Below are 18,281 nucleotides of genomic sequence, written 5' to 3'. Positions count from 1 at the left end.
GTTAATAAGCAGAATGGCATCGTATCTATGCTGACTAAACTGAAAAAGTTTATACTGCTTCTGATTACATTGGATTTAATAACGAGACACTCAACAATTTCGTTCAGCCTTGCCTCATTATTATCCGCTCTTACTTCAGAATCATTATCGACTAAGGCCGTTCCTCATGACTGACATGCTGCCAAATACCAATTTGAAGTATGGTGGCCGTTAATTGTTCCCCACTGAACATAGGCCCCTTATTTTAACTAGTCCAATTTTCAAGCTCATGAAACATATAATACACTCTTAAGTAATAAATTACTTCGGAGATGACGGAGTCATCTATAAGTATCAGCACGGATTTCGCAAGGGATATCCGTGGGAAACACTGACTTCATTCGTGACATTGTTACCTCAATAGACGCTGGCTTTCAGGTTGGCGTAATTTTTTTTAAATATTTTTCGATAGCTTTCGACCATGTACCACACCACAGACTCCTATTGAAAGTAACAAAGGTTAATATTCACCATTTATTTATTTATTTATTTATTTATTTATACTGCGGTTGTTTCCAGGACCTTAGCAGGGTGGATACAAAGTGAAATTGAAAGATCTAAGTAGAAAATACAGCGGTACATAGCATAGGTCACTCGCTACGTGCAAAGGCAAGCAGTAACTGAACCACACACAGTCATCGCTACATAAACATAGATGCGACTCAAATAATGGCAGTGAGCATTGGGTTACAATGTCATTAGTAAGATATTATTCCATTAAACAATAGTTCTAGGAAGAAAAGAAAATTTGAAGCAATTCTTTGTCTGTCAGTGTCGATTACGTGTAGCATAACCAGTAGAAGAATGGATAAAACGCGATCTAGCAATGTTGTAGTGCCCTTTTATGAGCTGAAACCGTGATAACCGTGATACCATGAGGTAGTTGCGTGAATAAAGCTGTTACTATGTTCTCGAACACAATTTACAACCGCTAATAACCATGATTCTTCTGTCGGGCATGTAACTTCCGGTTCCTTCGAGGCAATATTTTCGCTCCCTAATTATTTCTCATTTATGTAAATGACTTACCCTCTCGCGTTTCTTTCAGTATTAGATTATTCGCTGACGACTGCGTGATTTTCCGTAATATTTCTAGTGATACTGGCCATCTAGTTTTACAAAACGATCTTTACGTGCTCGATGATTGGTGTACCACTTGGCTCATACCGTTAAATTTTTCTAAATCCAAAACGATGTATTTCTCTAACTTCATTTCCTGGATAAAAAGTGCTTACACAATTAAAAACCAGCCAGTCGTACTTACTAGTAATTACAGGCAACTTTGGCTGCACTTGCAGCCCTGCTTATCACGGCAGCACCATATTGCTCAAATGTTTCCATCTGCCAACCGCTCATTAAGACTGCTCAAGTGCAACCTCCAACAAGCTGCTGCCCAAATTCGTAAACTTACTTACATTTCATTAGACCGCCCAATAGTAGAACATGGATTCGCCATCTGGGACCCAGAACAGGCTTACATTATTGCCAACATAGGATCCTTGCGAAACCGTGCTGTGCCACTCATTTATTCTGAATACTGAAGTTTCACTAGCGTCACTGCTCTTAAAAAAAGCGCTGAATTGCCTCAACTATCGTGTCGCCGCAAGACTGCTCGCCTTTCTCTCCTTCGCAAGCTGTGTCACCATCCAATTAAGCATCACGATTTCTTCCACAAAACCCACAGTCACGTTTCCACGCCGAGATGACGTTTTTTAAAATCAAGTGCGTAAGCTTAGTGCACAACATCTCAACTTGCCATGTAATTTATTCCTGGCACTATATCATTGAATTAAATAATTCAATAACTCAGCCCGACGTCACACGATTCCAAGATTTTTTTTTCTTTTTTTAGATTATGGGGTTTTACGTGCCAAAACCACTTTCTGATTATGTGGCACGCCGTAGTGGAGGACTCCGGAAATTTAGACCTCCTGGGATTCTTTAACGTGCACATAAATCTAAGCACACGGGTGTTTTCGCATTTCGCCCCCATCGAAATGCGGCCGCCGTGGCCAGGATACGGTCCTTATCGCAAGTTTTGACGGGAGCGCGCGACAACGTGTCCACATCTTCGTGTTTGCGGCCCGATTTGTAGACGATGCTAACATCGAACTCCTGCAGACGGAGACTCCATCGAGCAAGTCGCCTGGACGGGTCTCGTAAATTGGCTAACCACCACAAGGAATGGTGGTCTGTCACCACCTTGAAAGGGCGAGCGTAGAGATAAGGCCGAAATTTCATGATGGCCCACACAACCACTAGACACTCTTTTTTGGAAGTGGAGTAGTTGATTTCGGCGCGTGAACTCGAAGGCGTCGAGCAAGTACCGCCTCTAAACGCTTCAGATGTTATTCTTCGAAGGTCGCTGCAAACACGACGACGTCATCTAAGTATACTAAACAACTGCGCCACTTCAGACCCGTCAAAACAGTGTCCATAATTCTCTTGAATGTGGCCGGTGCAGAACACAGGCCGAATGGAAGTACTTTAATTTCGTACAGTCCATCCGGGGTAACAAAGGCAGTTTTTTCGCGATCTCGTTCGTCAACTTCGATTTGCCAATACCCACTCTTCAAATCTATGGATGAAAAATACCTTGTTCGCCGCAGCCGATCTAACGAATCATAGATCCACGGAAGCGGATAAACGTCTTTTTTTGTGACGTTATTCAACTTTCTATAGTCAACACAGAACCGAAGCGCTCCGTCCTTCTTTTTGACAAGGACCACCGGCGACGACCAAGGGCTTTGGGATGGTTGTATGACGTCATCGTCAAGCATTTCTTTCACCTGTGGATTAATCACGTTGCGCTCTTTCACCGATACGCGATAAGGCAGTTGTCGTATGGGACGAGAATCGTCATACGTGATTATGCGGTGTCTCGTGATGGGCGTCTGGCGTACCTTAGAAGAATATGCGAAGCACTCCTTGAACCGAAGTAGCAACTCGTGCAGCGCTTTTTGCTTTTCCTCCGAAAGGTCTGAATTGATGTCGATATTGCTGAGTGTCTGAGCTGGGTTGTCGTTTGTCATAGACGCAGAGCATTCAGCAACGTCGGTTATGGGCTCAGCAAAAGCGATAGTAGTACGGCGAAACAGGTGTCGATCTTCCTGGCTGAAGTTCGTCACGAGGAGTGCAGAATGTCTACCTCAAAGCATAATGAGACTGCGGGCTGCACATACGCCATGAGTCAGCTTAAGGGAGGAGTTACCCTCTGCAACAGCTTCGCCATCACGCAGATCGTCGCATACGACCGCTACCAGGACACTTGCGCGTGGTGGTAAAGCTACACTGTCGGCGTAAACCCGAAGCGCGTTACGTCGGCAATTGTCGCGACTGTTTGCTGCTCTCTCTGTCGAAAAAGTCACTGTGCGCTCCCAGAGGTCTATAATGGCACCATACTGTCGCAAAAAGTCGACGCCCAAGATAAAGTCTCGAGAACAATCGCAGAGTATAAGGCAGCTGGCTCGAAACGCACACCCACGAATTTGTACTCTGACCGTGCACATGCGCAACGGTGTTACGATATGCCCCCCAGCAGTACGAATTTGCGTTCCGGACCAAGGCGTGATAACTTTTCTAAGTTCCGTCGCTAGTTTTCTGCACAAGATCGAGTAGTCGGCACGCGTGTCCAATAACGCACTAACGTGGCGGCCGTCGAGCACAACAGGTATGTCTAGCGAGAGTCTGTCGCTGAGTTCGGCTGCTGTCGTCGCTGAATCGTGCTGAATAGACCGTGCTTGTGTCGATGGGAGGTCTTCGGAAGGGCGATTATCAGCGGCCTCGCCCCCGAAGGTCGCTGTTCTTAGTTTTCCCGGCGAGGGCTTGGCGATCGTCCCTGCACTGCCATTGGAGGGCTTCTAGGGGCTGGGGAAGATCGCCTGGGGGACAGCGAGCGTGACTGCCGCCGCGGGAACAGTGGCATACTCTGCTGGTTCAGGTACTCTTCAATAGCCCTAGGCCTTTCGACATATCTGGGCCTTGGTGAATCCGCGGAAAAACTTTGCAGTCCGAGGCGGTGGTATGGGCGCTCGCGGTATACATGACCGGCTTCGCCACAGTGATAGCACAGAGGCCTTCTGTCCGGGGTACGCCAGACGTCAAATTTCCTTTCGAGCGGGCGCCGATCCTCCATACGTTGGATCGGTTGCACTGATGGGAGCGGCGGGGCGTATGACGCGGCGTAAGACGTGGCGGGGATGAAATGGGTCGGAGCGCGGACAGAGACTCGCCCCAAAACTTCCGCATACGACGGCCGCTGCAACTGGTGCTTGGGACGGGACCTTGGATATTCACTTCCAACGAGGGCAGAAATGGAACCCAGCGTGGGCTGAGGCGGGCAGCGGAGCCGTTGAAGCTCACCACGAACCATAGAGCGGATAAGGTCTCGGAGAACGTCCAGGTTTCCAAAGGCAATCGCGTCCGTCAGTGAAGCGGCATTCGCGTGCCTGTCATACGTAGCTGAGCGCTGGTCCGAAGGTGAAGTAGCGTTCATTTGCCTTTCATAGAAAGCTGAGCGATGGTGCAGCATCTTTTCCATCGTGGTGGCTTCGGTTAAGAATTCACCCATGGTCTTCGGCGAGCTTCGAACCAGGCCAGCAAATAGCTGTTCCTTAACTCCCCGCATTAGATGGCGCAGCTTCTTTTCCTCTGACATGGTAGGGTCCACCCGACGGAAGAGGCGCGTCATATCCTCTACGTACGACGTCATGCTCTCATTCGCCAGATGAATGCGGGATTGGAGCGCCCGTTCGGCTCGTTCGCGGCGATCAGCATTGGTGTATGTCTCCAGCAAGGCACGGCGGAACTCGAGCCACGATTTGAGGAGCCCTTCTCGGTTCTTGTACCAAGTGCGAGCACCGTCCTCCAAGCTGAAGTAAACGTTTCTCAACTTCGCCGCGTCGCTCCATTCGTTTATCTCAGCAACGCGCTCAAACTGGGCTAACCAGTCTTCTACATCCTCGAAGACATCCCCGTGGAACACTTTCGTCACTCTGAGATTCTGCAGCAGGTACTGAGTTGCCGTTGTGGCCGTACCTTGCATAATGGTCGATAGAGACGTCGATGTTCCTTCCATACTGGTCTGTGTGGCCGTCGATGTTGTTGCGGAGAGGTTATCAAGCTGCGGAGGTAATCCTCAGATTCTCCTGCTGGCCCGGTGAACAGGGGTGTCCACTAAGGCTGGTACTCCTGCTACCAGGAGGGGTTTGTGGCATCGGATGTACCCAGCACCTCCACCAGTTTTGTCACGAAAAGACAATTGAAGATGTACGCAGCATCGGCGAGACAGACAGTTGTACAAGATGGCGTGCATAAAACTCAAGCCGGCGTCTGATGATGATGATGATGATGGCCTCATGTTATGGCTCATACCCACGCTGGGGGATTGGCCAAGAATTGCGTGCTGAAACGTTCACCTAATCTTTTGAAGTGCTACTTATTCGATGAGAAAAAATATAACGAAAGAGAGATTTCAGCCTCTGCTTCTTCTTCTTCAGCGCCCTCCTCTTGCCGAGCGCGCGTTCCAGTCACTTCTTTCTCAGCGCTGGCGCGTGACACCTAGCGGCAATTTACCAATTTATCTTCAAGTTTCACTTGACATCATCGCCAACGCATGTAGAGTTGTGGTCATGCGTGCACTAAATTCACTCCATTATAACTTACCTGTATTAACCATTTACATATTACATTTGTACTCTTACAGACGATGCCTCATTATCATATTTATCCATGTCTCAATGTATGATAATCAGTATTTTTTTTGCACTAGTGATTTGTTCAGCCAGTGTTTTGATTCATATCAGAGCCAGTGCTTTTATTTTTCTCTACGTATTGCGCAAATGTATGTCGCAGTGCATTTGTATTGCTTGTTTGCATAACTGCAAATTGCTCCTGACACCTTGTAATTTTAGGTTTAGTTGTTTCTTAATTTGTTTTATCTTTTTTTGTTACGCCTTTAAAGCTTCTTTAGGCAATATAATGTATTTAATTGTATAGTACTATACCTAAGTGATAAGTTCTGTCAGTTCTGCCCCTCTATGTAATGCTGTCATATGTAGGCATTTAAAGGTATTCTTGAATAAATAAAAACAAATACAAACAAACAATGAAACACACAAACCAATGATCAAACGAACGACCAGTTTGGCAAAGTTAAGGCCTGCCAATGTATAAAAAGAGTAAGCAGCAAAATTAGGATGCTTCGTAAGCTTACACCAGGTTCGAAATATGAATTTGTAAAGTTTTTCTAAGCTAACTTCACCAAGCTATAAATTATGATATTAGTCAGTGTCAGTGACATAAGTTAGCCATCCCAGATGTTGTAGTAGGCTTTGCGAAACAGACGTTGACCGGGCGGTGCAATATCTTTAGTTGGCTTATTTTCTTGCTATAGCCACGTGGTTTCGTAAAATGTCACTCTTGTTCATAAACATGAGCAGAAACCGGACTCGAAAAATAATATATTGAATTGGCCTTAGGAAGTCGGACTCACCCGAATAGTATCGTGAAAATGAAGAACCCTCCTTGCCCGAACAGATAACAGGCTGTGGGTGTGATCCTGGTAATCTGAAGAGCACCACGAAAAATGATGGTTTTATTACTTTAATCACTCCTATATGAAATCCGCACGGGAATAATAATTCCGTGAGCACTTACCATTTTTTCTGCGGTGATGGATCCAATCAACATAAATACTTTGAAAAGGGAGAACACAAATCCATACTTCCACGCTTCTATGCCTCTTGAAGAAGCCTACGAGGAATAAAATGTGAATGAATAGAGCGCCTTTGATGCAACTGATAACTACGCTGGATACTTAAAAAGAAATGAGTGTCTTAGAGATCACAATTTTAGCGAAAGAGACACCAAGCCTACCACCATAGTCGGCTCTGATGATGACTTCTTAAAGAAGCCGCATATACTGTTGGTGTTTTTTTTTCTTCTTTTTTAGCATGATATATCTTTTTCCGAGAGCAGTAGTCACAATATCTTCTAGTTCTGCACCGGATGGGCATGAGGTACACGTGTAAGAGGTCAACCCCGGAAAGCTGAGGATGTGTGGTGTTTTATGGCGCAAGGGCCAGGTATGGCCAAAGAGCGCCATGACAAAGGTAATGTTAACGGTGCATTGTGAATGGTGTAGACAATGAATTCCTCATGGTATATGTGACATGGCTGCAAAAAGGCCTAAAATCTGTCGCTGTGGATGGCGTAAAATATATTGTTGCTAAAATAATGACACTGACTAAGTAGTGCTGTGGGCTATGGCTATGGGGTTTCGTTAAAAGCATGATGCAATAAAATATAACATTGACACTTTAGCGTCAAGAAATTCTTTGAGTACAGAACCCCGGAAAACTCAAACACCATTCCATATCAAGGAATATTATGACGACTTGTTCACCTTTATGCTTGGTTATGAGGAGTGAATTAGTAAAGAGAACAAAAAAAAAAAACAACAAAGAATTACTTTCTAATAGAGCAAGTTATTGTTATGGGAAGTAATTAATTAGTCATTGGTTTTCTCAACCATATGTATGTATGCCTACAACTGATGACTCGCTCTAGAATAAAAAAAAATGACTACCTTTGGTCTTTCTGTTAAATTCACCACGCTAAAACAAGAATTTTGAGGTATAAGAATGAGTATAACAAATTATACGTTAGGCATTGTGGGGCTAAATAAGACTGAATTTTTCGATGCCAGGAAGATATGGCATGGAACGGGGCGAACATAGGATTCAGGACTCCGGGGGTCGCGCGCGTGTGTAGGCTCTTTAATGAACCATTTGCTGCGTTGTCGTCTATCGATGCATTGCCCGGTGGAGCACGATATCATGAACAGTTTGGGAAGTACGTCTACGAAGTGTAAAATAACACTGCAAGGCTACTGCAAATGTCACTGTGCCACTTACGCATTCATCTTACGCCGCTCTTCGCAGCAAAGGTAATTTTTTTTAATTTCCAGCAGAGCGTTAATATTATCACACAGCGGAAAAGCGCATATATATACACACAATGCAGTGACCTACATATTCCCCAATGATTCTTCATATTATGGCAGTTTCTTGTGGCGTGCTTTCGTCCTCCACAAACTGCAGGCTCTCGAAGTCCCACGAATGAATGAAGCTGTCAACCCGAAACGGCCAGAAGGCTAGAGCATATCGCGGAATGTGTGCGTTACCGCCCGTAAGATAGCGTAGCCACACCGACACTTTACAACGTCATGACCCCCACCGCGACCCTTACCAAGAACGCGGATGCCTAGCCAGTAGCCATGCAGGCAGGAGATTGCATTATACGGCCAGCATAATAACACCGATAAGATAAGCCGGAACACGACCAACATGTAGATGCAGCCGTAGAATCGTGGTCGCGCATATCACCTTGGTTCGGGCACATGCACGGTGTCGCCGACATAGTGTCGCTGACGTGGAATGATTAAAATGAGATATAAGAGAGGTGATGGAATAATAGCTTTGGGCTGGATTCGCAAACGTAAAAGAGAAAGGGATTTTAATCAAACTACTGGATCTCTCCCCAAAGGCCTGACCAACTGCGGTTTTGAGAAAAAGTGCTGGTTCAGGAAACAATCACTTACTGAACACCCGTGATGATAAATTCTAAGACAAATCGTGTACGTATGTCCACCGCTTCCTAATTTCTTACACTTCTAAAATGACTGATTAGCAGATGCTTAAGTTTGCTTGTTGAATCTATCGCACGCATGGACATATAGCTGGTCGGCAAGATGGAATATATTTTGCTTACCAGCGGTTCTTCTAACTACATGTATGCCTTTTAAGTCCACGTATTCATCGTCTTACTCTCATCTTACGCTTATAATAAGATGAACCACACGGAGTGTGCATGTCGAAGCGTAATTGTTAGGTTGTCGAAGAAAAGCTCGAACTTCACAAAACGTACCGCCCATGCATGAATGAGGAACTTGCAACGCCAAGTTTTGCAGGGTCATTCATTTACGTTTTGTGATCCTGCAGAGCTCAAAAAGTGCCTGCTATTGTGCAGCCACGCCAGTTATTGTCGCAGCACAATACCGAAAGAGAATTTTTAAAGAAATCAACATTAAGAAATTACTGAAGCAAGATTAAAGACGGCTTTAAACCAGTCGTGGGGCTAGCGAAAGCAGGCCAGGTCGTCTCTACGTAGGAGCCGCTCGAAGTACAGAGTTTGGACTGTTGACAGTAACCTGATAGGCAGGCCATGCATATTTTTCTGCATCAAGATATAGATAGGCTAGCTGGTAGGAATTAATCACATAGATAAAAAAAACGCGAAAGTCGTAATAGACGTGTACAAGGAAGTCAAAAACAACGAAAGCGTCGACTCACAACTTAAAGGATTTATTTAAAAAAAAACGTATACACAAAAAAAAGACAATGTCCGCGACAACATGAGAACCAAATATATCATGGTACGCTTCGTGGGTGAACCATACAGAACCTCCTGAGGATTCATTACTTCCCGTCCTCATGATAAAAAGTTTCCCATGTTAAGGTTTTAGGACACGCGCAGGAGTGATATGCCCAGAGAAGCCCGAGTTGGGTTGCAAGTCGTTTAGCTCACTGAGCGCAAGCATGTATGCGAGGGGCGTTGCCCGCTATCAAGATGACGAGGCGAGTGCTACGTAGGCATTGCGGCATGCGTCGTTTGCAACATTCCGTGAGTCAGTGGCGATTAGAGCCAACGTAGGTGTGGGAGGAAAACTAGCGTATATTTGCCTACGATTAGTAGTCACTTCTGCAGGAACAGCTGCTTCGCAATTTATTTGTCGAGAGCTAGAACGTTTGCGCTTCATTACAGGAAGTGTTGTACGTACGTTAGTTGAGATCGATGCCAAAAATACGCTTGCGGAGCATTTTGGACAAAGCAAAAAAGGTGAAGAAAGTCGCTGTATGACTGTTCTCACTGTATTCTTTGCAACTTCAGAAAAAAAAAAAAAACACTGGCAAAATGACATCGATACGTCGGTGAAGATAGCGTAGAATGTCTGTGCTGTTTGTTTACTCGGCTGAGATAAATAGGTTACAAATCACACCGAATTACTCCCACAAAGTTGAGTTTGCTGATCATAGACATAAAGGATAGTTTTTCATCTTTTGAGCTGATCTTGTTGAAGTCTTTCTCCCTGCGTGTCTGTTATAGACGGAAAGGTTGCTGGTTTACAATATGTGCCATGTCAGACCTTGGCGTTTGTTTTCCGTAAAGAATCTACTTTCCGGTGTCGAACTTATTGCACGATTGCTCTGTACTACAGAAACAGCTAACGGTTAGACGCACTATCACCAGGCCATTTCTCTCACAACACGGTTAATGGTAAAGAAAGAGCTAAGCAAAATTGGGCAGATATAAACGTAAGCTCAATGAAAATTCGCGATGCATGAAACATAATGGCAGGGATTGTTCACATCACAATTCTTAGATTTTTGACACGATGAAAGACGGAGCTGTAGCTCAGGCCAATGACAAAGCATGAAAAGGCAAAAGGAATTGCAGTGAAAATTGCTCCATCGTGCCGTCCCCGCCATGTGTTGTTTTGTGCTATCTTTTAAAAATCATGTTATCGTTCAAGGGGAATAAATATTTATGTTTTGGATGTCAGCAAGAAAATATGCTTGAAAATATAGTGAACGTTGTAAGAAAGCAAAAGTGCTGTGCAGACGTCCACGACAAAATCACAGAAAAAAAAAAAAAAAGAAACCGGCTACTGGGTCGCAGAAACACGACTGTGCACTATGCGTCCGCGCACGGTATCGACTCACGGATCGAGACAATTGTTTTCTCGCTTTCTCAAAGAGATGACCAAAGCTGAATAGTTTTATTTTGTTGACATCAGGCTATTTATATTTTGCCGTTCGAAAGATATCAAACAGCTTCTAAAGTGAACAGCCTATGGGCTCTTTATTTTTCTTCTGTTTAGTGAGGATGCGGTCCAGTTCACAGGACGCCGTTGTGTTTAGTTTCATTGAAATATTTGTCCTCCTCGTGCCGCCTTCCCTCCCTCACTTTCCACTTCTCTACATTCACCTTAGTCAAGAGAATGCAGATGCCGAGATGCAGGACAATCGGCTGAAACGTTATGTGACTTATTGATGCACACGGAAAGAGTGAAAACAGGGGTTAGCGACATTAAAAAGACAAAACAAAATGAGAAGAGAGATTACAAAGTAAGCGACATCTTGGAACGAGTAGCAAGTCGTGGTAACAGAAGATGGTTGCGCTTACAACAGCTGATACCGACCATTGGCGATTAAAATGTCGGAGCATATTGGCATCTGTTATTGGTCGCTCATTCGAGTGTCTCTCTGCGGTAGTGAATGGTGATGACTGTATAATGAAGGAAATACACTGGAAGAAAAAGAAAGAATGATATTCTTACTGCACCCGTCAACCTAGTGACAAGGCCGCTGGGATAAAAAATGAGTTTTGAACAACTAGATTGCTTTCGGCATGATTGCTTGCCGCAGACTGCGGTATGATTGCTTGAACTGTTTGTTTGTATGAATGTACTTGTATGTTCCCACCCTGCTAAGATATTGTAAAAGATCACGGTATCTATGAATAAATAAATAAATAAATAAATAAATAAATAAATAAATAAATAAATAAATAAATAAATAAAATATCAATGCCTATGCACTATACTAAGGAAATTGCTTCCCGCGGCAAGTCAGCACTCGAAGGCTTCCTCACATCATGACATGTCGTGTCTGCATTTGTTGCTGAAAATTGCGAAGATCTAGATAATTGATTTTTTTCAAAGCATAAAGAGTTCGGGCAACCGGAAGATTAGTACGCAGGGGGCTCAAAAGACGCAAACTCTGGCCACGTTGATTGATTTGCATTTGTCTGCAATAGAAGATCTAGGCGGTGAACTCAGCTGGCATTCCTTAAGAGGAAATCAAGAAGGTGCATTATGACTGCAGTTTTGCATTTCATAGCGCTATTAGAGAGGGAACTGTTCAAAAGCACTCCGAAATCCCATTTATAGAAAGTGAAATGTGCTTCAAGTAGCCGCTCTTTTTAGCTCGTGCATAGCAACTTTCATCCCTTACATGGGATAATTATTATTTTCTTTCAGACGAGTTATGCATGAAGTATCGCAAATATTTTTCGATTGTTTTACACCCTCAGTAGAAATAGCAAGTTGAAGTCAATAAAACAGCAGTTCGAGTAGATTGGATCATCAGACGGCTACGATAAGGGCTCGAACTGTTTTTCTGGTAACATCCCGAACGCGTGTATTATAAATATTTTCTCGTTCCAGCTTCGCCATGCCAAAAAAATCAACCAGCGATAAATATTCCTTTCTGAGTTTCGAAATAAAGCAGATCAATTTTACTGAATGTAGGATAGCTGAGATATACGCTTCTTTTTAGTGCAGCCATATAAGCAATAACTGTAAAGAGAAGCTTAGGTCCTGGAGGATACACTCCAGGATGCATTATTCTTGAAAAAAAAAACATCGGTCTACTTTCTTCCGAGCACTATGCCGCGGTCTGTATTCCCGGTGGCAGCAAACTTGTTATGATAGTAACGGAGCGTGTACATTCCTCAGTAGTGAGGATGCTTTGCGTGTTGAAGCGTTCGAGGCAGTCTAAATTAACCTTGGCCGGCATTTTGTTTGCACCGCTGCATTTCATTTTTTAAATTATTGTTACGCGTCGCTGCAAATGACCAATGCTCACGTGGCGCGGTGGTGTCCGAGTCACGAATATTTTTCAGCTCTTTGTGGAACACGAAACGAAATGAAGCTTTCTGTATATGATGGAGTTCCTCAGAGCGCAGCCTGCACTTTTGAGATATTACATCCACGACAGAAATGTGGGCTAGTTGGTAGTTCATTATCGTAAGAAACATGAAGCGCACGAAAGACGAGAAAGTGTTTGTGTGACTTCTTACGTCTCTCGTCTTTACTGCGCTCTAAATTTCTTACGAGAATTAGGTACAGCCCTCATAGTCCTCTTTCCAAGCACTCACCAGAATTGGGTAGAAGGGCTGAATGAGCGAGAAGGCAGCTGAAATCCAAAACTCGCTATGCACCAGAGGTAGTAGCCAGGCATCACGCTTGCACTTTTCCCAGCAGCCCACCGGGGCTTTCTCCTTGCTGTTTGATTTCTCGGCCTCGGAGTCATCTTTCCATATGGCCGACCCGTAGCTGGGGTGCACCGTCTTGGCGACATCGGTGCCGCCGTTAGCAGAACGCTCGTACGGTTCGAACGCCCTGTTGACGAAGGCTGTTCCGTTGGTAGAGGCGTCGCCATTTCCGCCGAAGCTGCCGGAAAAGCCGTTCCTCGTCGTTAGCGATGCCGCCATCCCTGGTCAGCGCGTCACAACCAGGCCGGTATCTCCTGATCTGTGGTGTGCGAGGAGGTCACCGCCTGCGTGCAGAGGGGTGGCGATGGTTGCGAAATTGGCGAAAAGCAAGGAAGAATAACACGAGGGCTAATCATCTCGCGCCCCTGGACCGACAGAGTTCCGCGATAAGCGGGTAATTATCGCGACAAATTTCCACGCGGCTTCGGCGCTGCTTGTTGGGCCAGCCTCACTTCCGAGCTTCGAAAAGCGAGAACACGCATTCTAACTGATAAAACTCGAGTAGCTCGGTCAACCACTTCTGCAAGTAACCCCTTGTTTTGCGCTGGTTTTGTAAAGGCATCGATGTGCCGTGCTACTCATGTTAGGCAATATGGGTGCACCACGAAGAACTGCTGTTGCTTGTGTTTTTTTTCCTCCGAGAAAATTATTTATTTGAGTGCAGAAGAGCAGTTTGCTACAGTTGAAAGCGTTATATTACTAAGGCACCGTTGCGAAAAATGTATACCACTTTCCTCACTTAGGAAAACAGAAATGTAAAAATCTTGATTTGAAGTTTTTTTTTTAACTTGTGTTCTACTGGCATGCTACATGACCGGCAATAATTAAATTCAATTCTGGGGTTTTAAGTTCCAACACCAGGATCTCATTCGGAGGGATACTGTAGAGGGGACTCCGGAATAATCTGAACCACCTGGGGTTTCTTAACGTGCGTCTACATATGAAAGTAAACTAGCGCTGTTGCTTTTAGCCCCCATCAAAATACTACAGCCGCCGCGACCGGCATCGAACCCGAGACCTCGAGCTCAGCGGCGCAACGCCATAGCGACCATGATACCGCGGCGTATTATCGCCAATTGTTGATGTATAGATTGAACTTAATAACCAAAGCAATACATAGGTTACGAAAGGTGCTTTGGAAGCATGGTTGAATTCTCGGGATTAGTTATGAGGTTCAATTTTAAGATCTTGAACGCCACTAAGGAAAGATATAAGTTTTTTTTTTCCTTGTTCTACACTCATCAGATTGCGGTGGGCAGCAAACGCGAGCCACCGAGCCTCCATGGCGGATACGATTTTTACATGTCAGATTACGTTTAAGCTGTAACTCGCAAAAAATATTTTTTTTTACTCTCGCCAAAGCTCTATTTCATACCTCTTGAAGAACTAGTTCTAATTTTTTATTGTTTAAAATACTTTCAGCGAGGAAAGCTCTGAGATCACCGGATCATATAAGAAGCATCATAAATGAACAAACACTATTTTGCTTTTCAAAAACAAACATAAAGCCTTAGCGCAAAGTCTGAATTGTTTCCTCCAATACATCTTGCAAATGATGTGATCCGTACAAAAATAAACCTGTCATATAGGCAAGGTTAATTCGCGTCCGCAAGATCTGGTAGAACAGCACAGCGGCAAACGAAAGCTTAATGAAGAATGAATCAGAAAGGAAAACATAAACACAGCAATTATTTTACATCCAGCTTTTTTAAGGACTGGTGATTCGCATAGATCAACTTGCTTTACTTACAGCATGAGCGCAATCCAGACTTTAGGATGACTGTAACGAACAGTGAAGTGGAAAGGTGTCATTTGATGCCGAGTGACCAAAAACAGATTTCCAAAGTGAATGACCTTTTTTTACATTTTTTTCTCTATTTGCTGCACTGGTGTGCCTTTCTTACTTTTTTCTGTTGCTTGAAAATATTTGCAGGCTGATTTTATTTCTGTGCAGAAACAGACCATCAAACTCTGCATGTTACGACGGAAGATGGCCAGAGATACGTCCATGGGGCGCCATATATTGAACAGCACGAAATACATGAGAATTATGCCATTGACGGAGGCATCCGAGTTACCTTTTGCTTTCCGCAAGACCAGCCTGTTGTGGTCAATTCTCTTGCTGCGCACAATCTCGCGCCTTGCTTCCTCGTATGCACCGTGCGCAGTTTCGAGGCAAGCCAGAAACCAGAAATAGTTGCTCCAGAACTCACGAACTTGTTAAGACACAATCCGTAGTAGGTCCATGCTCTTTCATCATGGGTACACGACAGCGGGGAACAGGCTGAACGAAAGGATATTGCTGCTGCACTACCTGGCAGGCTGAATAGCATTTAAATCAACCGCATATGAGTGCTCCCTTCGGGGAAAAAATAAATGAAAGCAGTGTGCTACCTTATGGCACCGCGTTAAGCGTTCTTTTAGTTTATGCGCGGTCATTGCAGCTGCGTGCCTAATTGCATTGAAGGAAGTTTATGTGGTGCTACACTGCTGCTATGTTTTCCTAATGAGATAAAAGTAAACAAAGGAGTTGTCGCTGTTAGTTGTCCTTCGTTTGCTGACCCGTTTTCAGGACAGGTGGCAGAGCTTTTGCAAGTGCCACGTGCTTAAAAACAAGAGGGAGCGAGAAACACAGAGGAAAAAACCCGTCGGGGTTGCTTAGTGGCTTTGGTGTGGCGTTGCTAAGCATGAGGTCGTGTGATCAAATCCCGGCCACGGCGGCCGCATTTCGATGGGTGCGAAATGCAAGAACACATTTAGGTGCACGTTAAAGAACCCGAGGTGATCAAAATTAATCCCGAGGCCCCCACTACGGCGTGCCTCATAAATAGATTGGGGTTTTGGCCCGTAAATGCCTATAATCTAATCTCTAGAGAGGAAAGAGGCACATCTATCAAATTACAGCGTTGTGAGTTACCTTCTAGCATATTTCTTGTGAACACTGGGGGGATTGCAACAGTCAGTGAAAATTAGCACCAGGATCCACTGTCTTCAAAAACATTGGCAATGGCTGAGCTCGGCTATGCCAGGATATACGTAGCGAAAGCTAACGCATAGCATGGTTAGCCTTGAGTAATCTTGATTGCAAGTCCAGGTTAGTCTGCTTAGAACGACAGAAAGCTGAGGTAGTTGGTAAGGATTCATTATGCAAAATAGAAGTGAGGCGTGCAGACAGGACACAAGAGAAGAGAAGTGGACAACACGAACGCCGGCGTTCGGCGTTCGGTCGGCGTTCGTGTTGTCCACTTCTCTTGTGTCCTGTCTGCACGCCTCACTTCTACTTTGCATCAGGTTAGTCTGGTTGTCTAGCTATGTTGTGGCGTTTAGCCAGTCATTCGGCGCGCTGTTCGTCTGTTTCCTGGGCAATCCGTTTCCTCTTCATCTCGTTCCGATGTCGATTCCAGGCCTCTTTCTGCTTATCAGAATTGTCGCCGTCCATACTGCTGCCTCAACTGTGGTTGCGGCACACGCGAGCTCTCCTTTTCAATACTCCGACATGTTATCGTGCATGTGACGCAGCTGGCGAATGGTGTTCCCACGACCTACTGTATAATACAGTAGGTCGTGTCCCGCAGGGAGCAGAGTTGCGCATAACTATTCCGGCGCCGCTCGCACTGCTATTCGCCGAGCACGATCACGTGGTGCAAAATCACGTCAAATGATCAACTGCGCGCTCCGAAGCCAACTTTACGGAAACGGCGCCGGCTCGTTTCTGTCAGTGCCATCGAAATTGCAATCAGCGGACCGTCGAGCATGCGTAGCAACGATCGGCTCCGGTTTGCAGGCACGGTATTCGAGGATGTTAAGTTAGTGACTCTGGTGAAGTGCTACGAAGCAGATCATCTTGACACTTCTCTTCCAGTATGACGGTTTGCAGCGCACCAAACTGCGCAAATCGCACAAAATGTGGCAAAGCTTTTTACGCGGTGCCGTGGTGGACGGACGAGACCAGCCGGCTCCGAGAGGGACCAAGATATGCGAGGTCCGTTCGCCTTGTTTACAGAGGTGAGTTCGGCTTGTTTACACTAAAGCTGCATTTATCTCGAGTAACATTCCTGTACACGCTGAAATGCGTACGCCTGGCATGAGAGGTTGTTGACTTGTGCGATTTTTGGTGTATATGTGCAGCGCGACACAGACGCGGTACAAAGAAAGGCCGACACGTCTGTGTCGCGCTGCAGATATACGCCAAGAATGTTAAGTTACCAACTCGCTCAATTCGCTTAGTTGCTCGTACAATTGTTCTGACTATGCGGCTCCAGAAAAGTATGTTCAGAACAGAGCAAATAATAGCAGGTACAATTTGCCCGCTGCACCCTGGCTTTTCTCTGCTCCTATTTTAAAAATTTTTTTTTGTAGGCGTTCTGATTTTTTATGTAAAGTCGATTGATGTGCTGGTGTTCATTGTGTTGTAGTAAGCGAAAACACCATGCGCTCCCGCTTGGGAGACAGCTGCGATAGCTTCAGCATTTACCGTCCGCAATTTGTTGCTTGTTCTATCAGCCTTAGTCGACGTGAGGAATGGGAAATTATTTTTGTACGTTTAATAAGCGCTGTGTTATAGTAAATTAACCTGAGTAGTATGAAGAGATAAAGAAAAATGTGCTGTCATATTACAGTCTGCAATGTGTGAATAATTACTTTGCCAGTTTGTCGTCTTATGTTATTAGTTCAATAAAAATAACCTGTTCTTACTATTAATGACTTATTGCCTTTCCAGTGGCCGTGAATACTGCCCTCCCCCCCCCCCCCCCCCCCCCAAGGCTCCAAGAACCAGTACTCATTCCCTGTTGCCACCAGCCATTGTTCATCCATTCCCTTGTACGAAATAAATTTGATCTAGAAGCTCGAGCATCTTGAATCTTTTTCCACTTGCACATTTGCTGCTACAAAGCAGCTGTTCAGTTTCCGGTATGAATCGTAAAAATAAGCTTTGCAAAGATGTGCGCATGTGAACATTTGAAATGAGTTTAAATTTACTCTGCACCGCATATATCGAAAACGTGCAGCTGCATGTGAACGACGTTTAGTGATGAACGACGGTCAACGGTCACTGACATAATTGCAGGCACGATAGTTCTGTTGACGACATTCATTATTCGTCTCGTTTTGCAGCCAAAATG

General features: G+C 44.8%; 1 protein-coding gene across 5 annotated transcripts in view; it reads right to left on the bottom strand.

Annotated features, from left to right (window-relative positions):
- LOC126521227 (MFS-type transporter SLC18B1-like) overlaps window positions 1–18,281 on the bottom strand; it is a 51,796-nt gene that overhangs the window by 18,400 nt on the left and 15,115 nt on the right. For 4 of the 5 annotated variants that reach the window (XM_050169858.3, XM_055065843.2, XM_050169859.3 and 1 more), the window contains exons 2-4: window positions 13,042–13,442; window positions 6,697–6,792; window positions 6,533–6,606 (exon numbers count right to left, since the gene is read on the bottom strand). In XM_050169858.3, coding sequence (XP_050025815.1) covers window positions 6,533–6,606; window positions 6,697–6,792; window positions 13,042–13,377 — 506 coding nt within the window. In that variant the 5' untranslated portion in view covers window positions 13,378–13,442. Of the gene's footprint in view, window positions 1–6,532; window positions 6,607–6,696; window positions 6,793–13,041; window positions 13,443–18,281 lie in introns of those variants that run through there. The other variant, XM_072288632.1, reaches the window with a different exon arrangement.

The sequence above is a fragment of the Dermacentor andersoni genome, chromosome 6, assembly GCF_023375885.2.
Source record: "Dermacentor andersoni chromosome 6, qqDerAnde1_hic_scaffold, whole genome shotgun sequence".
Classification (NCBI taxonomy): Eukaryota; Metazoa; Arthropoda; class Arachnida; order Ixodida; family Ixodidae; genus Dermacentor; species Dermacentor andersoni.
This window is presented reverse-complemented; position numbering and strand designations above follow the sequence as displayed.